We start from the raw sequence: 27,204 nt of genomic DNA, 5'->3' as shown, positions 1-27,204 counted from the left end.
CGTCACCGTCAGCAGGCGCAGGCGCCAATCACAGGGTCCTGGGGTCCCCTAATGCTGGGGCAGCCAGGACACAGGCACATCTGGACCTGGACCGAGGCAAGGAGGCTCCACTATGGACTGCCACGTCGCAGGTGCGGGGCTGGGCGGCTGTACGACTCCGAGAGGCCCGAGACAAGGGTCGCGTCAGGCCCGGAAAGCCGGTGTGTTGATTAGTGATTCAAGGCTGCCGGAAGCGCTTCTTCTCAATCAGGCGCTGCCACAGGAAGTCGTGATAACCCAGTTGCAACCTCTAAAGATGTCCCCATTCCGACAGTACCTCGACCGCCTTTTTGCTTTCCTCTTCTTATAACTTCCCCGGATACTCATTTCTTCACAACGCTGTAGGTCGTGAAGGAGCAACTCTACCGTCGCTGCCAGAGAAGCCGCTGGGGGCTGGGGAGAGGGAGGCGTGGAGAGGAATGTAGAGACCGAGGGAGTGAGGTTTCCCTGGAACAGATTTCGACGCTGCACGCGCTCGATGATGGCTGCTGGTCCCTCTCAGTCCGAGCCGCTGGCTTCGCAGGAACTCAATGGCGACTTCAAGAAGCCAGGCTCGCCCTTGCCCCCGGCGGTGCGGGCCAAAGCCCCGGCCACCAATCCTTCAAACCCTGAGGAGGTAAAGAAGGAAGGGCCCACGGTGCCGCCGGACTCCGATTCCGCGGAGCCTGAAGACCCGCCAGCCCTGCTGGACAGCGGGGAGACTAGGGGTCCAGCGGAGGAGCAGCCGCGGCCTCCCACAGCGGCTCCTTCCCCTGGCGGCCCGGCCCGGGCTCCTCCTTACCGAGAGCCTCCGTGGGGCGGCCCCGCCACGGCCCCCTACAGCCTAGAAACACTGAAGGGCGGCACCATCCTTGGCACCCGGAGTTTGAAAGGGATGAGTTGCTGTCTTTTCGGGAGGCTCGCTAGCTGCGACGTGTGCCTGGAGCATCCTTCGGTGTCTCGCTACCACGCTGTGCTGCAGCACAGGGTGTCCGGTCCCGAGGCAGAATGCGACGGCCACGGGCCTGGCTTCTACCTCTACGATTTGGGAAGCACCCATGGCACTTTTCTTAACAAAACCCGCATCCCCCCCCGCACCTATTGTCGGGTCCACGTCGGGCATGTTCTTCGCTTTGGAGGCAGCACCCGGCTCTTTCTTTTTCAGGTAAGTAGAAAAACCTAGAATTGCAGTCTCTGGAGTGCACCCAGCTGCGTTCCTGAGCTCGTTAAGTTTTCACTAAGGAAGGAGATTGTCTCAGCGATTACAAAAGTGGAGAAATCTGGCCCCTCATCTCCAGACCTCTGTACACATTGCCATATTTCTGAAAGTGACTTTAACCATCAACTGTAAAAGAATTCTTTTGCTTGATCCATCAGGGACCAGAGGAAGACCGAGAGGCAGAATCTGAGTTGACAGTAACGCAATTGAAGGGATTGCGCAAGCAGCAACAAATGATGTTGGAAAAGAAGATGCTGGGAGAAGACTCAGATGAAGAAGAGGAAACGGATACAGCTGAAAGAAAGAGAAATACTAGTAGTCAAGATGATGAAATGGGCTGCACCTGGGGAATGGGTAAGGAATCAAACTTGCTGCCAGAGGTTAATATTTTAAATTCATTTCTACTAGTACGCTTAAATGTTTTTTGGTGTTTTTTTGTTTGGGGTTTTTTGTTTCTCTTTTTATCATACAGCTTTCATGACTCTTTGAGATAGATAGGACAAATACAGTTTGCACATTAGGTTACCCAAACTCAGATTTATTAACTTTTCTGATGCCAAAAAATTGAATTATGGGCACTATTGATTTCTTTTAATGTGTTTTACAGTGCACTCCTTTGTTCAAAAGTTCCTCAGCTTATAGTTTATTATTTTTAACCATTAAAATTTATTTAATTAAGTACCGATTATTGCTAAAGGGGGTGAAACTACATTCAATCAAATAAAACAGAATGTTATTCAGTATAGGAGTTCTTTTGAATTTTTCATACTTTGGGTAAATACCCTGAAATGTGAAAATATCTAATCAGAGGAATAAATTGAATTTTCCATAACACCAGACATTTTAGAGGACGGGTATTCAGGAGCTAGGATTTTGAAAAGCTAGAAGATGGCCTTACTATGTTGTTGGGAAGACAGATAAATCTTATGAAATTACTTGTGGTAAGTGCCAAACAAAAGCTAGAAACCATTAGTATGCTAGGGTAAGGGTTCAGAGAAGGGAGCAGTCACTGAGGACCTAGACCTGCGCTATCCAGTATGGTGGTCATCAGGCACATTGGGAACTTACAGTGTGGCTAGTCCAAATTGACATGTGCTGTAAATGTAAAATACACACTGGGTTTCAAAGACTTAGTGTGAAAAAAGAATGTAAAATATTCATAATATTTTTATGTAGATTCCTTGATAATAATTTCACCTGTTTCTCTTTTTTGGTGTGGCTACTAGAAAACGTAAATTGCATATATGGCTTTCATTATATTTCTGTTGGCCAGCACTAACAGATCTTTGGGACAGTTTATAAGTTTATAAACAGAAGGGTTTTGAGCTGGGACTTGAAGGAAAGGAAAAGAAGCCCTTAAGAAGCTGAGCATTGGGGTGGTATTTGGGGCAGGGATTGATGATTGTAATGGAGTACTAAGTAGACCAGTCTGTTGGTGGATATGATAAGTATTGGGAAATTATACTGAAGACAAAGTATTAGACCTGGGTGTGAGAATGCTGGGCTGAGGAACTTCATTTTTTTTTTTTTTTTTTTTTTTACATAGAGAATGTGGTAGGTAATTTTGCTTTTAAAATATCAATACGTATAGTGATGGAGAACGAAAATAAGGTGGCATGAAAAGTTTTAACTTGTCACACAATTTAGAAAACCTGAAGATGTTCATACTGATGGTCTTGTGGTTGTCCTCCTCCCCCCCACCCCCACCTTTCTTTTCATCACTGATAACTGTGTCTTTATTCAGCCTGAAGGGATAGTGGGTGTCATTCAGATAGTCTCTTATGTCTGATTGTCTTTTCTTTCCCGTATCCTGTAGGAGAAGATGCTGTAGAGGATGAGGCTGAAGAGAACCCCATTGTCTTAGAGTTTCAGCAGGAAAGAGAGGCCTTTTATATAAAGGATCCAAAAAAGGCTCTCCAAGGTTTTTTTGACCGAGAAGGTATGTAAACAGATTCTGACACTGCCAGTATAATGTATCCACAACAGGGTGGTTTTCCAGATCTTCAGGTACTTAGAAATGCTGTAATTTATCTGCTCTCCTCCTTGTTCAGTTCTTGCCTGTGTGGTCAGTTGCTTCAGGTTTATTTTGAAAATAGTAAGAATTTTGTTATTTTTTCACATCTTGGAAAAAAGGAAGTACTTTTGCCTGACTTCATCCCCTTCTTGTCAGAAGATCCAGGACTGGGGTGGTGGGGAGATTGACCCAACTTCTTGTCATTTTTTTGTTTCTAATTCACCTGATCTTTTGTAATTCTTAACATGGATTTTCACTTTGTATGATTTAAAGATTGTTTCCACAGAGAATAGTTTCAGTAGAAATGCTTTGAGAGAACATCTATGTGTATGTGTGCACGTGTGTATGAGTGTAAATATATATGTGAACTGCTTGCATTCTGCACTTAATATTTATGCTTCTAAAAACTGGGCAACCGTGATAAATTAACACTAAGTCTACAACGTATAAGTGTGAAAGCTCCTATATAGGGGACAAACCTGTGTATGGAGAGTTGTTTTGATTTGAGTTTGGGCTTTTCTCTGCCTCAAGCTCATTCTAATTTTATTATCAGATAATAATTCCTAGGAATAGGAAGTGAAATGCTTTGAAATTTAGTATTCAGTGTGGTATGAGAACTTTATATTCTTACTTAACCTTTGCTGTCTTTTCCCTTTGTATCAACTAGTAACTTTCAGATGCTATTAAAATTGTTTTGTCTTTCTTCCTTCCACAGGAGAAGAATTAGAATATGAATTTGATGAACAGGGTCATAGCACTTGGCTTTGCAGGGTGAGGTATGTTCTTTTCTCATTAACATCCATTTATGGAAAGTGGTCAATTTCAGGTTTAATTTATGGTTACAGACAACAACCCAAAGAGCAACTTTAATCTTAATTTTAGCCTATTCCTGAATTTGGACCTTGATAGTTTATAACACATTGGGGTTAGGGTGGGATGAGTAAAAGGTGGAAGGAAAAGATTTGAAGTCCATCCTTGGCAAGATAGAACAAAATGAACTGAGAGATTAAAAAGCCATCTCAGGGCTCCCCTGGTGGCGCAGTGGTTGAGGGTCCGCCTGCCGATGCAGGGGACATGGGTTCGTGCCCCGGTCCAGGAAGATCCCACATGCCGCGGAGCGGCTGGGCCCGTGAGCCATGGCTGCTGAGCCTGCGTGTCCGGAGCCTGTGCTCTGCAACGGGAGAGGCCACAACGGTGAGAGGCCCGCATACCGCAAAAAAAAAAAAAAAAAAAAGCCATCTCAAAAAATATGACTATTATCATAAGATATTAATTTTTTTCATGAGAATTGGAGCTTAGTGCCGTGCTATAATTCCCCCCAAACCAATGCAGATTACCTGTGGATGATTCAACTGGAAAACAGGTAGTGGCTGAGGCTATTCACTCAGGAAAGAAAAAAGAGGCAATGATCCAGTGCTCACTGGAAGCTTGTCGAATCCTTGATACTTTGGGATTGCTGCGTCAGGAGGCAGGTGAGTACGTGGGAACACTTTTCTTTAAAAAAAAAAAAAAAAAAGGAAAGAAGGAAGGGAAATTTAACACATAAGGTTACAAAACCTCTTTTTAGGGGGAAAATGTAAATCGTACAGAATTCTATGAAGTGAAAAGAAAAAATTCCCTATCTCCATACCCAAAAGTAACCGTTGTTTACTTGTATTCTCCCAGACATTTTCTATAGATGTGTGTTCAGAAGTAGATCCTTTAACAAAAAAAACCCACGCATACACAAATGCATTTATGTTACTTATAGTATTCTTTTGTGACATTTTAACATAAGAATGTATCATGGACATTACCCATGTCATTGCATTAAATTTACCTTATTTTTTAAAAATCTGTCTGGGTATATAATTATTTTTTATTTATTCTAAAATTAATTTTATTGCAAAGTAACTTACATATAATTTAAAACTACCAAAGGCTTATAACTAAATATACCTGTTCTTTGTCCTGCCCCTCCCCAGTCTTCATCCCTAGAAGGCTTTTAACTCTTTCAATTATTTTTTCTGGCCTTTAAAAATATCCATATTTCTAATCCAGTATCTTATAATAACATGTAATGGAATATAACCTGCAAAAAAACAAGACAAAACAAAAATGGAATCACTGCTGTACACCTGAAACTAATGCAGTATTATAAATCAACTATACTTCAATAAAAAAAGAATAAATGTTAAAAAAATTCATATTTCTAAAAAACATGAATATGCTATTATATTTTGATTCATTTAAACATTATTGACTTAAATTAGTATTTGATATTTACAGGGTTACATTTATGCAAATATTAGTCACAACTGAGCAGTTTTATTTTTTTGTTGTTTTTCTAAAGTTAATAATTGTGTATGTGTTTCATGTGTTTGATTTTTTTGGTACCTCCTACTCATTCTTCCCACACCTTTCAGTAGCCTTTCAGTATGTTTTTCCATATGGTCAATCATGGAAATTGAAAGTAATTTATCAGTTCTGACTGTTTTGGAGACATTTCTCCTGAAGAGGACTCTTCTCATTCTTTTAAGGATGACCACTCTCTAGGCCTGCTGCAGAACAGTCATTTGGGACTTCATTTGCTGTCTTCCTTGAGATTTCCTTTCTCATTCTCCAGGGATGGATTTTCTGTTTTGTGATTCTCAGATTCTCATGTTTCTTGGTTTAATCCCTTGTTTTAGTGGAGCACATCTTTCCGTAGCTTTGGCAGGATAGAAAGCTGGTACAAAAATAGGGGGCACAGATAATAATCTTCAATGGAGTTCACATCTTCCATTTTTCTTGGTCTATTGTTGTTTTGGTGGACATCCTCTAGTGGATTCCTAAGAAAGGATATATAGCAAGTCAACTTTATTAAACCCTCCACTCTGAAAATATAATTGTTCTAGCTTTACTTTTGGTTAATAATTTGGCTGGGAATAGAATTCTAAATTGGAAGTAATTTTCCTTCACAACTTTGAAGGCATTGCTCTTACCTGACATCCAGTGTTGCTATCAAAGTCCTAAACTATTCAGATTCCTGATCTCTAGTATGTCATCTTTTTCTCCCCCCTCACTAGAAGTTTGTAAGTTTCCCTTTGTTCTCAAGGCTCTGAAACTTAACTATGATGTACCTTTCTGTGGGTATATTTTCATCCATTTCCCTTGGGTACTTGTTGGGTCCATTTGATCTGGAAATCAGTTTAGGAACATTTCTGGAATTGTGCCATTCTATCATTTCATCCCTCTGTTTTCTCTGTTCTCTGGAATTTTGTTATTTTAGATATTGAACCTCTTGGACCAATCATCTAAGTTTCTTATCTTTTTTTCCCTTCTCTTTGTATTTTTTGTTCTTTCTGGAATATTTCTGCAACTTTATCTTTCTGTCTTCATTTTGCTGTCAAGATTTTAATTTCCAAAGCTCATTTTTGTTCTTTGAATATTCATTTTTAAAACATAATATCCTGTTGTTGTTCGTGGATTATTAATGTCTCATCTCTCTGCTAATCAGTTTTCTCCAGGTTGTTTTTTCTTTTTGTTTATTTGGTATGTATCGTGCATGGTAGAGGTTTTTCTCAGATGTCAAGTATTTCTTGGTTGTAGATACTTATATAGGGACAAAAAGTGTGGTTGGCAGCTTGGAATATATAGGTGGGGCTTGTTAAGTCTGAGGAACACTATACGATGATGTGGGTGGGCCTTTTGCTGGGGAACTCTCCATGTAAGTATCCTTAGATTTTCCTTCTTCTGCTGGCAAGATTCCCTAGAGAGTACTCTTCCAGTCTCCTGGATGAAGGGAGAGGACTGGCTGCCAGCATTCCTAGCGCTGCATGGTGGAGATGGCTGAGCGTGTTCTCAACGTTCAGCTGTTTTCAGGAGAGTATGTACCCATGTCCTCAATTGTACTAGTCAACCCATAGTTCAAAGACTTTCTGTCTTAAACTCTGTGTTTTTCCTGGGGGTGGGAAGGAGGTGAGTAGCCAGGGAGAAGGATCTGTTTCTCAATCAGCTTTTACTCAGTCCTCTTTATTTTATCACTACTATCCAGCCCCAGTTCCAGATCCTTTTGAGGATTCTGTAGTATAATCAGTTTGGTTCTCAGCTTTCCCCATTGTTGGTTTAGGATCCATTTTTTATTTCTGCTAAGTTAGTTTCCACTTACCTGTCTGCTTTTTAATTTCCAAAAATTTGGTGTCACTGTCCCCACTACTATTCTCCCTGTCTTTGTAGATTAGTGTCTTTAAAAAAAAGATCTCTTTGCTGCAGTTTTAGTGGAGTATGGGACGAGAACAAAATTAGATATGTGTGTTCAGTGTACCATCTTAACCTGAAATTATCAGGTTTATATTAATAAGGACTGTTTTGGTTGCAAATAATAGAAACCTGATTCAAACTAGCTTAGGGGGAAAGGCTATTGGCCGCAGAAGCTGGGAAGAGTACCTCACAGGACTGAAGGAAGAACTGCATGAACCAGGACCTCAAGTTCTGGAAGCAGAGCTTAGTGCTACAGAACCGGAACTCAGTATCACCAGGACACATACAACTTATACATGTGTATCTGTGAGTGAGTCTGTCTCATGAATGCATGGTTTTATTTTGCAGACAGATTGTTACCCCACGCGGAAAAGAGGGATGCTTACAGCCCTGGATTTATATCTTCTCTCTTTAATAACCTCATTGGAAAGAGAGCCTCTTTTTCCCTGTATCTAAGTGTAACTATGAGGGAAAGATTTTTATTGATCTGGCTCTGGTCACATGACTACCCCTAATCCAGATGGAATGGGGGAGGAATTTTCTAGAGGAAAGGGGGTACTTTTAACAAAACAAGGGAAGTACGATGACATAGGGTAGACAAAAAAGTAATAGCTACCATAGTCCCCTGTAGGTGGGCTTTCTAGATTTTCATGGTTACAATGTTTCATTGATATGTATAGGGTAAATTCCTTTAAGTAGAATTGCTAGATTAATTGCATCTTTAATGTTGACAGCTGTTGTAAGATTGACCATCAGAAAGATGGTGTCAATATGCATTCCAGCCAACTGTTTGAGAGTCCATTTCCCCATATCCTTACCAAATTAGGCATTATTAATCTTTTTATGTTTTTTCTAGTCTAATAGGTAAGAAGTGGTATCTCATTATTTTAGTTTGTGTTTTTTAATTATTAAAAAAAAAGTTTAACATCTTTTCAAATGTCTGTTGGGCGTTGTATTTCATTTTTTGTGAACTGTTTTTATTATTTTTAAAATTTTCTTTTGGATTATTGGCCCTTTCCTCATTTATCTTTTTTCTTTTTTGCTAATTGATTTTTGAGAACTTTTGCTCATTCATTAAATAAATTAGCCCTTTGTTTTAACATTTTTTTATTGTGGTAAAATATACATAACATAAAATTTACCATTCTAAGCATTTAAAAAAAATTTTTCTTTTTAAATTTATTTTTTGGCCGCACCACGCGGCGTGTAGGGTCTAAGTTCCCTAACCAGGGAGCAAACCCATGCCCCCTGCAGTGGAAGCATGGAGTCTTAACCACTGGACCACCAGGGAAGTTCCTAAGCATTTTTAAATATATAGTTCAGTGGCATTAAATATGTTCATGTTGTGCAACCATCACTACTGTCCATCTCAGAACTTTTTCATCATCCCGTTCTGAAGCCTTGTACCCATTAAACAGTAACTTCCTATTCTTCCTTCCCCCAACCCCTGGTAGCCAGTGTTCTACTTTCTGTCCCTCTGAATTTGACTATTTTAGGTACCTCATGTAAGTGGAATCATGCAATATTGTGTCCTTTTGTGTCTGGCTCGTTTCACTTGTAATAATGTCTTCAAGGTTTAGCCCTTTTTTTTTTTTTTTTTTTAGCTCTTTGTTTTTATATGTAGTTTGGCAGCTTGTTGAATCCTCTCTTTTAATAACTGATGGTGATATTTTAAGCTGCTTGTCTACTTGCCTTCTTTCTTTTTCTTTTTTTAACCTGATTCATTATCATTTATTTTATCTACCTCTAGTATCTCGGAAAAGGAAAGCCAAGAACTGGGAAGATGAAGACTTTTATGATAGTGATGATGACACGTTTCTTGATCGGACTGGCCTGGTTGAAAAGAAGCGTCTGAACCGAATGAAGAAGGCTGGGAAGATTGATGAGAAGCCAGAGACCTTCGAATCATTGGCAAGTTTTATTTATAGAAATAGCTGTGGTAGTTTAATTTTTTAAATAAAATAATGTATTATTTAAATTTGTCTTATAATTATAATTTTTAAAGCAGTAGCATTGAAATCTAGTACTGAAGTATAATTTTTGTGATCTGTAAATTTGATGGTAACAAACAACTAGTCTTATCCAAGCTGGAAAAAAGTTTGGCTTGTTGCTAGAGACTATATCTATCTCTAGGTGGGTAGTGATCCATTAATGAGCATTCTTTGGATATGATCTTACCCCCCAAAAAAGAAAGGAAAAAGTTCCAAATTGGGACATTCTGAGGTGAAATTGACTCTAGGCTTTTGGCAGCCAAGAATCGTGAAAGGAATTTTGAGGAGTGTAGTTTGGTAATACAGGCACACCTCAGAGATACTGCAGGTTCAATTCCAGACCACTGCAATAAAATGAAAATTGTAATAAAGTGAGTCACACGAACTTTTTGGTTTCCCAGTGCATATAAAAGGTATGCTATAGTCTATTAAATGTGCAATAGCACTATCTCTAAAAAGACAATGTATATTTTCAATATACTTTATTGCTAAAAAATGTTAACCATCCTTCTGTCAATGCAGGGTTGTCACAAATCTCCAAGTTGTAAAAATGCAGTATCTGCAAGGTGCAAGTAAAGTAAAGCTCCATAAAATGAGCTATGCCTGTAGTTTTAAACAGTGTATCCTCCATGGAATTATCATAAGATGACCTGTATTTTCACTATATTAAGTAGTATTCAGAGCTTAAAACATTATGTAACATCTATTGTTTTGATTCATCACTGGAAACAAATGCCTTGAGTTCTTTCTTTTTTTAAAAAATATTTATTTATTTATTTATTGGCTGCGTTGGGTCTTAGTTGTGGCACGTGGGCTCTCTAGTTGTGGCTTGTGGGCTCAGTTGCCCCGAGGCATGTGAGATCTTAGTTCCCTTACCAGGGGTCGAACTGGCGTCCCCTGCATTGCAAGATCGATTCTTAACCATTGGACCACCAGGGAAGTCCCTTGAGTTCTTTCTTTTGAGTAAAATAAGGTCTGTGTTCTGTACATTCCTTCTGCTTAATTCTTGATTCTTTAATTCAGATATTTATTCAATTAGATTTAAATAAACAAATGAAAAATGTTAACTCCATGAGGAGCAGATTTAAATGGACTTCTGAATTAATCCTCTTAAAACTTGTCACAATAATTAAAATAAGAGGAGGAAGAAAAGGAAAGCTACCACATTTCGAAAGAAGAAAAACATTTGCTAACCCTGTTAATTTGGGTATTACAGGTTGCAAAGTTAAATGATGCTGAAAAGGAACTCTCTGAAATTTCTGAGAGACTGAAAGCCTCCGGCACAGGTAAGGTAATGACTCATTAAACAAATATTTATTGAGCACCTACTGTGTGTAGTGCACTTTGCTAGGTACTAAGGCTACATTGGTTAGTAAGATTTACAGGATATGGAGCCTTTCTAAGGAGCAGCATAGCATTTTAGAACTAGAAAGAACATTATAAATTATTTGGTTCAACCTCTTTATTTAATAGATGAGGGGAATGAAGCCCATTGAGGCAAAGTGACTTTCTAAGATCTCCCAGGTATAACCAGTTTCCTTATTCCTAATATCAGTAATGTCCTCTGTCCAGCTTTAAGTTAGTGACTTTTCTATGGAAACTTGGGCTGAATTTTAAAATATTTGGTGCCATCTTTCTAAACATGTATTATCCCTTTCTTGGACAGCTCTATCAGAGTCACCATCTCAGGACTCTTTAGATGCGTTCATGTCAGAAATGAAATCAGGGAATGCATTAGATGGTGTGTCCCGGAAGAAACTTCACCTGAGAACTTTTGAACTGAGAAAAGAACAGCAGAGACTTAAAGGGTTGATAAAAATTGTAAAGCCAGCAGAGATCCCAGAACTAAAAAAGTAAGTCTTAGTTATACTTAGAATTTTAAATAAGCATGTTCACAAAGATAACATTTTGAATTATATCTTTATTTTTTTAGGTAATCACTATGGACTAGAAATAGACTATAAGAAACTCTTTAAAGCACAGAAGGCAGTGGTTTCATGGAGTAACTAAAAACCCAGTTTATTTGTGAAATTTAGACCACTACAGGATTCTTAAGGAAAACTGTATTGATTCCTGTTTCATTGGAGGGCCCTAAATTTTTACTTAATACTTTTAGTGCAGAGTAAACTTCTTTAAAAAGCAACATGCTCAAAAGGTTAATTTCCCTAATATATAAAGACCTATTCACCAGAGACAAATGGGCAAAGGATGTCAACTGAAAGGCCACTGAAAAAGAAATACAAATAAGTCTTAACTATATAAACTCAACCTCACTCATAATAAGAGAAATACAAATACTACAATGTAATATCATTTTTATCTATGATTTTAAAATCACAGATGAAAAGATGTGAGTACAGATAGTCATTTTAATGCCTATATCTGTCATTCTTAAGAACCAGTTGATAACTCTTCACTATATTTAAATGCTTTTTAAAATTGGAATCTCTTCCTTAAAAAGGGGTAAAAGCATAATCCCCTGAAGTTGATCTTATTGTTAACTTTGATTTTGGGGAAATTATTGGAAGAGATTAATCCAAATCCATTTGCAGACATCCAGAAGATTTTTGAGTAATTTGTAAACACGATTTTAAGAATAATTTTTCCCAGACGTGGCTAGTATTTATGAGTGAGTGAGTGTGTGTGTGTGTGTGTGAGAGAGAGAGAGAGATCCAGTCTTTCAACTTGACAGTATTTTAAAATTGTCTTCTATGTGGTGTCAACAAATTTTGAAAATGTTGAGTAGGTGGTTGTAGAAGTAAGCAGCCCTCAATAAACACAATCCAGATGGGCATCTCAAAAACTGGTATTACCTATAGGTACGTTCACTCACTTATGAAGGTAGTTCAATATAGAATGTTTCTTGTTTTCTTTAGGTCCGTGCTGTTCAGTACAGCACCCAATAGTCCCATGTGATATTAAAATTAAACAAAATTAAAAGTTCAGTTCTTCAGTCAGTTGCCACATTCCAAGTGCTCAATAGCCACATGTGGCTAGTGGCTACTGTATTGGACAGCGCAGACAGAGAACATTTCCATCATTCCAGAAAGTTCTGTTGGACGGTGCTGCTTTAGGTTGTCAGTAGCGTCTATTCAGCCCCTCACCCCCGTGTACAAAACCTGTAACTTGATTCTGGGGGCATTGCATAGATGAGTATCTATCAATTGAGAGGCACCTCTGTTTACAAAAATGCAATGGCCAACCGTTTCTGGAGCTCTTGATCATCTGCACAGAAGATGTATCCCCAAATTACTAGCAGGTTTGTTCAAAGATTTATGCATAGTTTGGATATTTAAGACAGTGATGCATAGATCAGTCTACAGAAGTCTGTTTGCCGCAAATGATGTTTGAGTTACCTTACTGACAGTGAGGAGGTAGATTAGCACTAGAGTTAGACTTCCTGGGTTTCATTCTCAGCTCTGTCAATTAGTCTTTGGGAATTTTAAGGCAAGTTATGTAACTTCTTTGATCTTCACTTTCCTCATCTGTAAATTAGAATAATGATGTTGCAAAGATTAACCGAATAGCACTTAATAAAGTGCTGGCATATGTATTATCATTGTCGTAATTTTTACTATCATTGATATACTTAGCAACTATTTGTGACATCGTTTTTGTGGAGAAAAGGTAAAAGCTCAGGAGCCATAGCCCAGGTTTGACAAATTAACAGTGAATTTTAATTCCAACTGTGTAATCCTTTAATTTGCTAGGTCAGCCCTGAAAGGTGTTCTGAGCTAGAAAACATACATCAGCTTCCTCCAGAGCCTCCCCTCCTGCTGTCTGTGTGTCTGCCTTGTTCCTCCTCCCTTTCTTACTTTGGATACTGGCCTTCAGATGCTGTGTATCTTCTCCCTCCTCTTCTCACTTGAGGGTTGAACTTCTAAACTTCCTACCTAAGTCCACCCCTGCTCCACCCACAAGCAACTCTTGATTGTGATCCCATCTTCTACTTTTTCTTCTCCTTTGGGAGTCTTTGCATGTCCTCCAGGCCAGCCAAGCTATTTAATGGAGCTGAAAAATATCTGTGTTGCTCTTGCCTTTGCCTTTCCATGCTTCCTGACGCTTGTGGGGAAGGGATGTGAGGGATGTTTGACAGAGCGTCTTTAAGGCCAGGCAGGCAGGATTTCCTCTGATGGCCTCAGCAAGGCAGTGGGTCTGTCTCTGGTACAGAAGGGGGGTGAGGCTAGGCTCAAGAGCACCACTGAGGGGGTAAGACTTAGGTAAAAGAAGGCAGGAGTGGAAATGGGGCTTCAGGGTTGAGCAGCGTAGTCAGTTTCTTGTATGGGCCCCTGTGAGCCAGGAGGGCCAGTGCTGTCCTTATATTCCAGAAGGCAGGGTTGTCCTGTAGTCAATGTGAAGAAAGCATAGGGCTTTCTCCCCTCTTTCTCCTCATGCTATCTTGTCATTGTCACCTCTGACTACTCTCTGAGTGTCTTGTCAACTCAACTGCCATCCTTTTTGTTTTGCTTTTGCTTTGTTCTTTTTTCCGCTGCTCTTTTCTAATTTCTACAGTCTCTTCTCTTTGCTCTTCCTCAGCTTTACCCTCATGTGCTTAGCTTTTATAACTATATTCAGCCACTGAGAACGTTGACAAGCTCGCCGGTTGTGGGGTCTCTCATTAAGTCTTTGTTGTTACTCACTACACAGGATATCCTGCCTCCTGCACCCTTTACACATATGTTTTTTTTTTTTAAACTTCTGTGCTCAGAGCTGTTGGTGTGTGGTTATGATAAGTGTGGCCTCCAGGTAAGTAAGTAAAGCACTGAGTCCTCTTCAGAGGTTGATGGCAAATAGGGCTTTACACCATGGATCCATCTCCTGCCATTTAGTGGGGATGGGGCATGCCTGTGTATTCTCCTTTGCCAGTGACCTGTGTACTGTAGGCATCATTTTATTAATGTGAAGTCATGTAGCATGTTGTAAATTGCTAGACTAAGGTAGTATCCTTATCTTGCCCTTAATACCTCTGTGTCTGTGACAATCAGCAGTGTTGTCCATTCAAACTTTGCTGGCCTGAATACCTCTTTCTTATTCGTGTATGCATAAATGTTCACTTTGTGGAAAGTTTTGTGGTGCCAAAAGTTTGTTTACCATGGTATTTTTAGATAAAACCTTGGCCTCACTGGAATAGATAATTATTCTTTCTTCCTAGAACTGAAAGTCAGGCTACAGATGGAGAAAACAAAGCTAAAAAGCTTACACTGCCTCTCTTTGGTGCCATGAAAGGAGGAAGCAAATTCAAATTAAAAACTGGAACAATAGGGGTGAGTTGTGGGTCAAGGTGTTAAAACTTTTAGCTCTTGAGTTATCCTGAGCTAATTTATCTCTTTTCTTTTCAAAACTCAGATGACTTATCCCACAGTCATGTAAAAAGGGGCTGTGGGCTTGGTATGATCGCATCTTTCCCAGGACGTGGTTCTTGGATTTTTCTCTTCAGCCTAGGCTTATCAAGAATTGATGAATCGATTCATGTGAATCAATTTGCATGTAACCGATTTGTGAATTAGAATACCAGTTTATTAATTTGTGATCAGTGTTGCATTTAAGAAAGGGTCTCCTGTGGTTTCTGGGTTTGTTTGGGTTTTTTTGCTTTTTTTCCTGGTGGTTAGATGTTGTAATATTCAGAGTCAGCTAACACTTGGTAGTAACATAATCTCTACACCTGGTTCTGCCATATGGTTTTTCTTACTTTGTTTAATCCTTCCAACACCTCATGATGTGTGGGAATTATTACCGCCCACAGTTGAGAAGCAGGGTCAGAGAGGTTAAATTCAAGATCACACCATCGTTAAGTACCTAGATGCAATCAAATCCAGGTCTTATATCTCTTGAGTTGTGATCTTTCTACTATCCTCTAATACTTCACTGATGTATGTTTTTGCTCTTTGTACATCCTTATTTATAGATTCAATTTTTAAAAGGTTTTCATCACCCCAAAGAGCATAACCTTACGTATTAATGTGCTAAGGCTGCCATAACAAAATACTACACACTAGGTGTCTTAAACAAAAGAAATCTATTCTCTCACAGTTCTGGAGGCTAGGAGTCCATGATTAACATGCCAGCAGGGTTAGTTTCCTCTGAGGGCTATTTCCTTGGCTTGCAGATGGCTGCCCTCTTGTTGCCTTGATGACCTCTTAACATGGTCATCCCTCTGTGCACTTGCAACTCTGGTGACTTTCCTTCTTCTTAGAAGGACACCAGTCATATTGGATTAGGGCCCCACCCTAACAGCCTTGTTTTAACTTAATCAACTCTTTAAAGACCTTATCTCCAAATAAGTAACATTCTGAGGTACTGGTGGTTAGGACTTCAACATGAATTTTGGGGGGACACAGTTCAGTCCATAACACCTTGAATTAGGGTAAACTGACTGTCCTCTGGTGGCAGAGGTCTGAAGTCCCAACCGTGTGTCCTGAGTGAGAACCATGTGGTTTACCTGTGATGGAAGCTTTTCTGTGAAGTGGGGAGAGGGTATTTTAGTTAGAAGAAAAACTCTTTACCAAAAAGCTCTCCTTAGGATTACTGAGCTAAATCCTATGTTTAAAAAATGATATACCTAACATACTTTGGTACCTTCTTCCTATTCTTTAAGCTGTGATCAACTTTTTCTAATAATTACTTTTTTTTTTAAGATGTTGGGGGTAGGAGTTTATTAATTTATTCATTTATTTTTACTGTGTTGGGTCTTCGTTTCTGTGCGAGGGCTTTCTCTAGTTGTGGCAAGCGGGGGCCACTCTTCATCGCAGTGTGCGGGCCTCTCACTATCGCGGCCTCTCTTGCTGTGGAGCACAGGCTCCAGACGTGCAGGCTCAGTAGTTGTGGCTCACGGGCCTCGTTGCTCCACGGCATGTGGGATCCTCCCAGACCAGGGCTCGAACCCATGTCCCCTGCATTAGCAGGCAGACTCTCAACCACTGCACCACCAGGGAAGCCCTCTAATAATTACTTTTATTGAAAGGTCTTGATTAGAATATTTGACCTTATTCAAGAAATTTCTTTTTCTTCAGGATCTGTTTTACTGATTTACATATCTTGTTTCCTTGAAATTGTGTTAAATCTAAAATGAAAAAGCTGCACAAATGATATATTTTTTAGAAATGTGTGTCTGATTTACTCCCTAGGAGATTTTGTAATGAATAAAGATTTGTAATGAATTTAACATCATGAGGGGTAACAGGACAGAATTCCTACAGCTGGTACTCAGTAAGTCATACCTGGAATAAATGTTTTTGTTCCCTACAAGATGTTTCAAGTGTTTCATACTTCATGTTCTTTTGACCCTAGAAATTAACAAACATACTTGTTAAGGATTCATAGGTGGATAATATTTCATGTGAAAGTCCTCCTTCCACAAACTTCGGCAGGGTTGATCCGCCTAGAGAAGTTAGACATTCTGCTCATTTAGCTTAACCCCCTTGAAAAGATGTGTCTCTGTCATATTGTAGAACTGCTTGTTCATGGGTTTTTTTCCCTCATAGAAGTTACCCCCCAAGCGTCCAGAACTCCCTCCAACTCTAATGAGAATGAAGGATGAGCCTGAAGTAGAAGAGGAAGAGGAGGAGGAGGAGGAGGAGGAGGAAGAGCAGGAGGAGAAAGCAAAGGAGGAGCATGAAAAGAAGAAAATGGAGGCGGGGAGCAGTAGGCTGCAGCAGGAGATAGAGCCAGAAGGAGCAGTGCAGGAAACAGGTCCTCCCACAGATTTCACATGTTCTAAAGAAACAAAAAATCATGGTAATGTCTTCTTTCTCCTTCCTGTGCTATTCAGTGGGCATATACATTCATCGTGGATAGGTTTGAAAAAGCAAAGCCAGTTCTTGCCTGTGCATTTTGGCTTTGTGACACCTTGTGATGTGTGATACACCTGACTCTTTGGAAACATACTTTCCTGGTCTTTCTTTGATTGCCAGTCATTATTTATCCTCATTGTAAAATAAGGGCAAGTATTTCCAGTGTGTTCCAGAATTATGGAAAGTTGAAAGCTGTGGAATCTGAAACCACAGCAGCTGTGGAACAGTCCTGAGCTGCTGCCACTCTGTGATTGGAGGGCAGTGGAACAGGGTGGATGATGGGGCCTGATTAGGTGGTCTCGGGGTAAGCCTCCCCTTATTCATTTTTCCCCCGTGCCTGAAACAGAGGCTAAACATAATTGTACCCACTGGATGTACTTCTCAGGAAGCATCATGCCTTATTCATCTTTTTGCCCGTGGTACCTAGCAGAGAACCTGACATGTCGTATTCACCCACCTCAACGAAGGGCTGATGAAAAATATAAAAGAGGGAATTGATTAGTTTTTAAATATGTTTTCTTCTGATTATAAAAGGCATATATGTTCATTTTAGAAACTTTGGATCATACATAAAAGTCCAAAAAAGAAAAGGGGAATCTCCCACACCCAGAGATTATTGTTTATCTTTTTAGTATCCTCTTAACCCTTGTCAGCTGCAGGGGTTATTTTCCTGCAGGTTGGCCAAACTGCTTAGCAAGATTAAGACTGCACAGAAAATAGGGAGCATGAGGAAAAGCAAAAAACACTGACATTAAACGTGTATGGGAATGTGTGCATATGGACTTCCAAAACAAACCAGGCAAGTCCATGAAAAAACACTAGGCCTGGTATGTAGACCTTCTCCTGAGTCACCTTCAGCTGTTTTAGACACAGAAAAGTTATTGTTTCCTCATCTGTGAGAAGTAAATCTTTTGTTTTTGCATTTTCCTTTGTTATTGGCACAATGCTTGGCCTTTTCAAAAAAGGAAAGCAGAGTCTAATCTTTGATCCACCCATTGTAAAGGTGTTACATAAACAGGTCAGTGGGGAGGCGAGCAGTAAGTACTGTATTTTTTTTGTTTAAGGGACCAAAGTAAATATGTGTGTCTAAAAATAGCAGATTTAGGGCTTCCCTGGTGGCGCAGTGGTTGGGAGTCCGCCTGCCGATGCAGGGGCCGCGGGTTTGTGCCCCGGTCCGGGAGGATCACACGTGCCGCGGAGCGGCTGGGCCCGTGAGCCATGGCCGCTGAGCCTGCGCGTCTGGAGCCTGTGCTGCGCAACGGGGGAGGCCACGGCAGTGAGAGGCCCGCGTACCGCTAAATAAATAAATAAATAAAATAAAAATAGCAGATTTAAAAATTTGGTTTATAAGATACATTAATTAGTAAATCTGCAGCTAATTAGGGATTACTCCAGGCATTCATTTATTAATTAATTTATTTATAAAATGACATTGGGATTGTATTGTACATGCTATTTTATAACCTATTTTTTTCTACGTCTTAAAATAGTCTTTTAAAATGTGATTTTAATAAGGGACAAAGTGGTCCATTACATGAATGTGCCATAATTTACTTAACTCCACGTTATTATACATGTAAGTTATTTGTTAATTTTTGCTATTATAAACATACTTGTATATATAATAAATCTTGGTGCTCATCTCTGATTATTTTCTTCGAATATGTTCCTTGAAGTAGAATTTCTAGGCCGAGGAATATGTACATTTTTAAGGGTTTGGTAAGTATTGCTAAAAAGTTTTACCTCAGAGTTGGCCAGTTTTTGAAGTGGAAAATTGGTGGTTCTCTGTTAGACCTCTGGAGACACATTTATTATTGAAAACCTTATTAAGGTTAGTTGAAGCTAATGATAGTAAAACTGGATGATTATGTAGGTACTTAGCTTTTCTTGCTTTTGATTTCTTTTCTTGGTTCCCCACCACGAATTAAGTAATACGATATGCTTTGGTTCTGCATTTTCTAGAAAACATGTCTCAACTCGGCCGAGTGGAACAGAATAAAGGTTACCAAGAGATTAGTGAGACAGCTGCATCGTGTGAGGAACCCTCAGGCAAGTAGCACAGAGACTCCACTGCTGCTCCACACACAGGCAGGCAACTGGTGTCAGAGAGGGGGGGTGGCAGCTGACCTGAGAGGTGCAGACACTGGGTAGATGCTGCTGCCAGGCCTGTGGACAGAGTTGGAATATATGAGAGGTTCATGTTTGGTGCCATCCTGTTTGCCTTTCTTTTCCTCCTCTGTCTCCTGGGTTTCCCCCCCTGACCCCCAAAGCACCTAATGCCTTCATGTTTCCCTCTGGCCATGCAAAGCTCTCTACAATTTTACATCTCCCAGAGTTGAATATGTGCCTATCATGGGGGTGATTTCAACATTATTAAAATAAATTGGTTGAAAGGATGGGCTATTAAAAGGACTGTTTTTTTCCGGTTTTCTACTGCTTTTAACTATAATGATTAAATTGTAAAATAGTAAAGTCAGCCCCATTTTCCTTTACCTTTTCGAAAGGTGTGATTAAATTTAGGCTTAGGATTTGAAAACTAAGGTTATTAACGAAGGGACAGTTCTCTCTCTATAGTCTTTACAGTAGTAGAAGGAATTTTTGAGAATTAGATTGTGATGTTTTTTTCAATAATTATAATGCTCTTTAGGGAGGAATTTTTCTTTTCCATTTTATTTTTCTGAAATAGCTATTGCCTCTTTTATTTTTTTTCTTTTTCATAAATTAGCATCAAAGAATGAATATGAGAAAAGAAGAGATGAATTGAAGAAAAAGAAAGCTCCTGGTCTAGGCAAAGTAAGTGCTTTAGTCATAATCTTCATTTCTCTGAAAGTAAAAATGAACCCCTTTGCCATGGGCCATGTCCAGAAGAGTGAATCCAGGGATTATCTTAGCAGAATTCCCAGCTGCCTTCTACCCTCTCTTCTAGAAATCTGGGCTCTTTTATTTGTATTTTTGAATTTTTGGATTCTCTATTCTTGTCTCTATCTGCTCTGTTCTTTATAATTGCTCAGATACGTCTTTTATTAATTTGTGAATCTTTCTTCATATCCTAATATGCCATACAAAGACATTTGAATAATATATGATTTTCCTCTTTTTATTACACAAAAGGTAGAATGTAATATACTGCATGCTACACTGTGATTTTTTTTTTTTTAACCTGTAGTGGAAATCATTGTCTATCAGTGCACTGAGAGCTTCCCACTGTGTGGGTGTACTCTATCGACTTCATTTTTTTGGGGGGTGTACTCTATCGATGGACACTTGGGTTCTTTCTAGTCTTTTATTATAACGGTGCTATAATGAATAACCTTATGTGTATATAATTTGTATGGATACTGTAAGTTCCCAGAAGTGGAATTGGTGTCAGGAGGTCCCTAAGACCACCCTTAGGCTAGGTAATTCACAGGAAGCCTCACAGGACTCAGCATGAGGTGGAACTTACAGTTGTGATTTATTACATCACAGGAATAGTAAGCAAAACCAGCAAAGGGAAAAGGAACATGGAGTGAAGTCCGGGGAACCAGGTACAAGTTTCCGAGGGTCCTTCTCCAGTGAAGTCACATAGGATGTGCTTAATTCCCCTCACAAAGAGTGACAACTTGTGAAACCAGGAAAGCTCATTAGAGGCTTAGTACCCAGGATTTATATTGGGTACTGATCACATAGATATACCCTGCCTGGCATCTACCCAAATTCCATTGTCCTAGGAGGAAAGCAGGTGTTCAGCATAAACCACATTGTTTTCACGAACAGTTTTGGCCCAGTGGGCCACTCTTTGTCAGTTAGGGTAGTGGGAACCCTCTTGAAATCCAAGTTCCCAGATGGCCACCAACAAGCCTTTCAAACAGGCCTTTCAAAGGATAGCAGTCAGGCTTGCTTTGTTAACTTTTCTGCACCTGAGTCAAAAGGCAAATGTCAAATTTTCCTCTGTGGAGGTTATATCATTTAGAGTCACACCTGTCTTGACTGCCTCTTTTAGAAAAAACATCACTCTCACTGGCTGAAAATCAGCTTGTTGAGGCTTTGTGGAAAAAAATCAAGATTCAGAGAGAGAATGCTCCCCCATTTTTGGTTACTTATGTCAAGATCATTAGTGGAAGCTGTTCTCTCTTAATTTTTGTTTGCTCACGGGGATAGGGACAATAATTCTTAGAGTTAAAATTCTTTTGAATAAAATAACCTATCTGTTTTTGCAGCTTCCACTGACACTTTCCTCCAACTATCCAGAAGATGATCCAGATTACTGTGTGTGGGTCCCACCTGAAGGTAGATGGTTTTTACTTTTCTTTTCCTCTAATATTTATTTATTTAGGTTTCTGAATAGGTAATATATATTTAAGGTTCAGTATAAGAACATTACAAGAGTATGTAGTGGAAAAGTCTCCCTTCTGGGTAGATTAAAGGATCTGAAAGACATATCAACCAAATATAATTTGTGTATTCTGTTTGGATCTTTATTCAAACAAACAATTATTAAAAAAAATTATAAGCCAGTCAGATAATTTTGAACACTAGCTAGATATGTGATGATACTAGGAAATTATTGTTAATTTTTTTTAAAGTGTGAGTGATACTGAGTTATGTTTTTTAGAAAAAGTCCTTGTCTTCCAGGAATATGTACAGAAGTGTTCACAGATGGAATGATACCTGGGATTTCCCTTAAAATAGTCCAGTGGTGGAGGATGAGGGAAGGTAGAGGAGGGGCAAGAGATAAAGCAGGATTTGCCACATGTCAATCATGGTTAACACTGGGTGCTGGGTAAATGGAGGTTCATTATATTTTTCTCTTTACTTTTGCATGTATTTTAAATTTTCTCTAAAGTGGGGGAAAAAAAAAAGTCTTCTAGCTGTGCTTTAGCTACTCACTTTTTTTCTAAAGATAACCAAATATCAGTTTCTTATGACTTCTTATATATATAATATAAAATGCCTATGTAAGCAATAAAATACATAATATTTCATCACTTTTTTTTACACAAATGGAAGCATATTCTATACCTTACTGTTTTGCACTTAATAATATATGGACATCCTTCCATAGCTACTTATAGATTTCTTTTTTTTTTTTTTTGTAATGGTAGCATAGTTCTTTTTTGTAGTATGGATATACCTTTATTTATTTAACCAGTTTCCTCAATGAATATTTGCTGTGTTTCCAGTCTTTTGCCATTACAAACAAGTCTGCAATAAGTAACCTCTAATATGTGTAATTTTGCAAGTGTAAAGGTGTACTTGTAGGAAAAAATTCTTAAACGTCAACATGCTGGATCAGAGGCTACGAACATTTTTAAGAGACCTTAAATTGCATTCTATAGGGATTATACTAGTTTATGTTCCTACTATACCCTTCAGGCAATATTTGAGATGCTTGTTTTCCCGTATGCTTATCACAGGTTGCTTTTTCTATGGATTGGGTTTCTAATATACTAATAATTAATAGAAATTTAGGTACTAAAATGCTTGTTTTTTGTCTGCTTTTTACTCTGATCTAGGCCAAAGTGGAGATGGCAGGACCCATCTTAATGATAAGTATGGCTATTGATTGCTTCCGAATCCTAAAGGAAGACCTTGTGGACCATGTGACATGGGATATTTAGGATAATATATCAAGTTGAATGTCCAGAGAAGGAGTTCAGATGATCATTTGTAAAATCTGGTGACTGGCCTTTTCTTCTGTGCTCTTGGCTTCCTAAATTTATCTACCCATCTGATTCTTTTGAATTCGGTATTTATGTTTAAAAGTGTTTGTGTATGTATGTAAAAAGGAACCGTATATTTTGAGAATTAGTAAAGTGAGAGACATGACTCTGTTAAATAAGAAGGTGAAGATGTCTCATGTTTATTTAAGGCTACAGTGTCTGTCTTAAGCTTTAGGGACTATGCTTTTACTGAGCAGTAGGGTGCTTCTGGCAGTTAGACTTTAGGATTCACTGGTAATTGTCTCCTCAAATAAGTGTTGAAATATGAGGTCATGCCAGGGTGTAACCCTGAGTGTCTCTGTCATTCTTGGAACTAAAAAGATATCTACACAGTGGGGGCTTCCTACTCCCTCGCACTATAATCCTCCTGCCAGGTTTGAGAACAGACCCTGACTTACGAGGACACAGTTCAGGACCACACCTCATGCACTCAGGCACTGATGCTGATAAAAACTCAGCCCTTTGAAAATCCTGGACTCTGACCAATTAGGTTAGTCACTCCTCCTCTTGTGGAAAGGTGCAGATAAGGTCACAAAATTAAAAGCTGGATGTGTTCTGCCCACTGTAGGGTTTCTCACCTCTGTAGAGAGGGGAATAAAAGTTCCTTCCTCTCTGGAAACATGAAGAAATGAAGAATATGTCTTATTCCCACCCCATCCCCCACTTCCCATCATCAGTGCCTCACTTCCACAGGAAAGGAAAGCCTAAGAGTGGAAGCAAGGTGGAAAACCAGTGGATTATGCTGGAGGCAGACATAGTGAGCAGGCAGGAGAAAGGCTGTGGCCCAGCGAGAGGGAGTGGATGAGGATGATGCTTTCCCAATATGGATTATATGGGATGCATGAGGTGGGCAGGAAGCAGTAACAAGAAACTTCAGTTACCCTAACAGATGTCTGTTCTACTAAAAATAAGTCTGATTTCTCAAAAAACAATACCAATATTGGCATTATGAGAAACTATTATTTTGGACTTCATTTAGACCAACAGGGAAGGACTTGTTGATGTAAGAAGTGACAGGAATTCGGGGGCAGAGTGTCTGTGCCACCTTGGATCGAAACCGCGGACTGAGGTCTGAGCCAGATCAGTGGTCTTCAAAGGTGAAACTCCTGATTCAAACAGAATTGTATGTGGAACCCTAATACTTGAACAGGTAAAAAATATGCCTGCTCTGGTTGAATTGAGTTGGGGATGGATGGGGATTGGATGTACACACACATACCTGCATGCATACAATCCTCTCCTCCTCACTCTACCCTCACAGTGACCTTGAGGAATCCTAGGGACTACACAGAGCATCGTCTGCTTTAGGAAGGCAGATATCTAAATGTTCTGGGAGGGGTAGGTATGGTTCTATGTCTTGAGAGCATGAAAGCGAGTAGGACTCCATTGGCCAAAATAAAATATAAATATGTAACTTGTACAATTAATGTCAGTGGTCAGTGGACTTGTTTCAAAAGACCTGCACGTGAGTGTTAGCTTCTCTTTACTAAACAGGAGACTTTGGGGACATGACCTTTCCCTGAGCCTGAATTCTGTCATGTGTGAAGCAGGGACAGTAACGCTTTTTGCTCTTTGGACCTTGGATTTGTTCTAGGATAAAAGGAGACCATGTAGATGGATATGCTTTACAGGGATTTGTAGATATTAGTAGTTGTTATTCATTACAAAAAGGAGACATATCCTGACATCTGGGCCGACTTACCTGTGAGAGGAGACTGGATTATATCAGTGATTCTCCACTGTAGCTGCATATTAGAATTACCTACGGAAATTTTTGAAGTTTTTGATTCTAATACTAGGATCCCATGTCAGATCAATTTAGTCAGAATCTCTGAGTTGATCCCTTTTAAAAGCACTCCAGGTGATTTTAATGTGCGGCCCCTAATGGAGAACCTCTAGAGCAGAGTCAGCAAACCATTTTTATTAATGGCCAGGTATTTGAGGCTTTGCAAGCCATATAATCTGTCGCAACTACTCAGCTCTGCCATTGGAGTGCAAATGGCATAGGCAGTATACAAATGAATGAGTGTGACTGTGTTCCAATAAATATTTACTTATAAAAACAGGTGGCAGGACTTCCCTGGTGGTCCAGTGGCTAAGACTCCATGCTCCCAATGCAGGGGGCCCGGGTTGCATCCCTGGTCAGGGAACTAGATCCCACATGCCGCAACTAAAGACCCAGCACGCCACAACTAAGACCCAGCACAGTCAAATAAATAAATAAATATTTTAAAAACAAAAACAGGTGGCAGGCCAGGTTTGGCCCACTCAGCTCTAGGCAAATTCATCTTTGGGGTCTCACCTGACTCAAGATGTTCATTACAGTGTCTTTAGGATATTTGAAAAGTTTCTATTCAGAAGGCTAATTACCCCCTCCTGAACTGTATGGGTTGCAGTTTTTTGGTTACCAGAAATCAAAGTGATCTAGTCTCCTTTTCACAGAAACGAAAGCAAGGTTATTAGTCATTACAAAAAATATTGTTAACAGCAAGAACGCAACAGGTTATCTGTAAGCAGGGTGTCCCTGGTCTCTCCTGGCCTCCCCAGGAATTCTGTATCATATCTGCCTCTGTATTTAAAGAGCAACGGGAAGCCACTGGGATGTTAGTGATAGTGAAGTGGTCAGATTTGGGTCTTTAAAAGAACACTGAAGCTACAGGTTGGAGGAAGGATGGAAGAGGGCAAGAGGATGCAGGAAGACCAGTCAGAAGCCTGCTGCAGGGATCCAGGTGAAAGATGATGGCAGCTTGAACTAAGTGGAGATCGAGATACAGAGATAGAAAGGGGTCCCTGCAATATTTTAACAAGTAGAATGGCTGAGACTGAGTGATGGATTGTCTGGGAGTGAAGGGGGAAGGAGGCTGGAGGGTAATTCCTAGATCGCTGGCTTATATATCTGAATGGCCGATGGCGTCATTTGCTGAGATGAGGGGACACTGGAGGAGGACCAGGTGGAGGTGGAGGAGATCGTGAATTCCATTTGGACAAGTTGAACTTGATGTCCCTTTAAGACATCTAAGTAAAGGTGTCCAGAAAGCAGTTGAATGTAGAGGTCTGGATCTCAAGAGAGGGCTAGAGAACAGTTTCAGTCTTCTACCAGGTGAGCCTAAGATTCAGGTGATTTTGAAGACCACGTGGCAGGCATGAATTTTGCAGGCAGACCCCAGTCTTGGACAACTGGTCTTCATATCTTTGGTATTGGGAACAGTTTTTCTTGGCTATAGGTACTTATTTATTTGGGGAAAAAGTAAAGTAAGTGGTACAGTGAGCATCATTCTGGAAAGAAAGGTCAGGGGTGTGAGTGGAACTTTAAAGCAAATCTCTTTGTCTGCTTTAGGACATTTCTAAGGATTTTGCATAGTGCCTGGTACATGCAATAAATGTTTGTTGAGTGCCTGCTATAAATATTTTCCCTGGAATTGTCCCAATCTAGCATAGTAAGTATGAAGTCCCATTATTTCCTTATAGCCCATTACAAGCCTTTACCCATTACTACTTCACTGTAGCTGGATGGAGTTAACTCTTTGGGAAATAATGACACAATTCCTATCAAACTTTGAAGTCGTTAGCCACAGCCTGGGGATCTGTTGCTTTACCATTGAAATGCTGCCATCTCCCGGATAGGGTGTGACAAGTGACCAGCAGCTGTGGACGGCTTCCTGAGAGTGGGAGCCAGAGGGAAGGAAGCCTGCCAACCCTGTGGCAATCAAAAGCAGGAATGCAAACCCCTGGCACGGCTGAGTTCCCATACAAGGTTTGGTCCATCCCTGTTTGGACCAAACCAGGTTTGACAAACTGCTGGGAAATGACGTAAAACTCTCCTTGACCTTTGTGGAGGGTGGGTCATGGCATCAAACTGGTATCATGTCTTCTTGTGACAGGCTGCTCTTTGGTCATGAGATTCCTCATTTGATGTGGGCATTGAGAACCATTTTCAAGATTTCTTCTCAGCAATCTGAGAGGACTGTGCCCTGCTTTGGTTTTAGAGGTTTGGCGCTACGACAGTCCAGGGTGGGACTGAGACCTCTATTCCACGGGAGACCAGAAGTCTTTCTCCCCCCAAGAGGACCTGGCACTGATGACAGGTTTGAGGGCTCAGCATGTGAGGGTACAATGGTTCCCACTGAATGTAGCTCCACCTTCTTCATCCTCCAAATCAATCTTTTTGTTTTTTTAATTTCAAGCCTTCATAGAATTTATTTGTAACACATTTTAATGAAGTATCAATAAAATTGATGATATGACTGAA

The 27,204-nt window shown here is 39.9% G+C and overlaps 2 protein-coding genes across 2 annotated transcripts in view; one reads left to right on the top strand and one right to left on the bottom strand.

The window, feature by feature from the left end:
* The window catches only part of SUPT7L (SPT7 like, STAGA complex subunit gamma), a 9,803-nt gene extending 9,403 nt beyond the window's left edge, over positions 1–400 (bottom strand). The window contains exon 1 of the mRNA XM_022574193.3: positions 7–400. The gene's annotated coding sequence lies outside the window, so the exon portion shown is untranslated. The remainder of the gene's footprint in view (positions 1–6) is intronic.
* Positions 247–27,204, top strand: SLC4A1AP (solute carrier family 4 member 1 adaptor protein). Its single transcript, XM_022574187.3, has 14 exons — positions 247–1,183; positions 1,396–1,591; positions 3,054–3,176; positions 3,967–4,027; positions 4,584–4,723; positions 9,223–9,383; positions 10,680–10,749; positions 11,130–11,316; positions 14,616–14,727; positions 16,945–17,197; positions 19,216–19,302; positions 19,979–20,046; positions 21,453–21,522; positions 22,749–27,204. Exons 1-14 carry the CDS (start codon positions 518–520, stop codon positions 22,796–22,798), a joined length of 2,244 nt encoding a protein of 747 aa, XP_022429895.2. The 5' UTR covers positions 247–517; the 3' UTR covers positions 22,799–27,204.

Source organism: Delphinapterus leucas, chromosome 13 (genome assembly GCF_059928025.1).
Source record: "Delphinapterus leucas isolate spDelLeu-1000000601 "Yukka" chromosome 13, BTC_Dleu_Yukka2, whole genome shotgun sequence".
Lineage (NCBI taxonomy): Eukaryota > Metazoa > Chordata > Mammalia > Artiodactyla > Monodontidae > Delphinapterus > Delphinapterus leucas.
This window is presented reverse-complemented; position numbering and strand designations above follow the sequence as displayed.

What these genes read in the sequence shown, in the direction of transcription:
- SLC4A1AP (XM_022574187.3), top strand. Translation starts at nt 518, where the DNA reads ATGATGGCTGCTGGTCCCTCTCAGTCCGAGCCGCTGGCTTCGCAGGAA. An exon ending in CAGAGACCTTCGAATCATTG is followed by an intron (nt 9,384 to 10,679) that starts GCAAGTTTTATT and finishes TGGGTATTACAG; the next exon opens with GTTGCAAAGTTAAATGATGC. An exon ending in TGTGTGGGTCCCACCTGAAG is followed by an intron (nt 21,523 to 22,748) that starts GTAGATGGTTTT and finishes ACTCTGATCTAG; the next exon opens with GCCAAAGTGGAGATGGCAGG.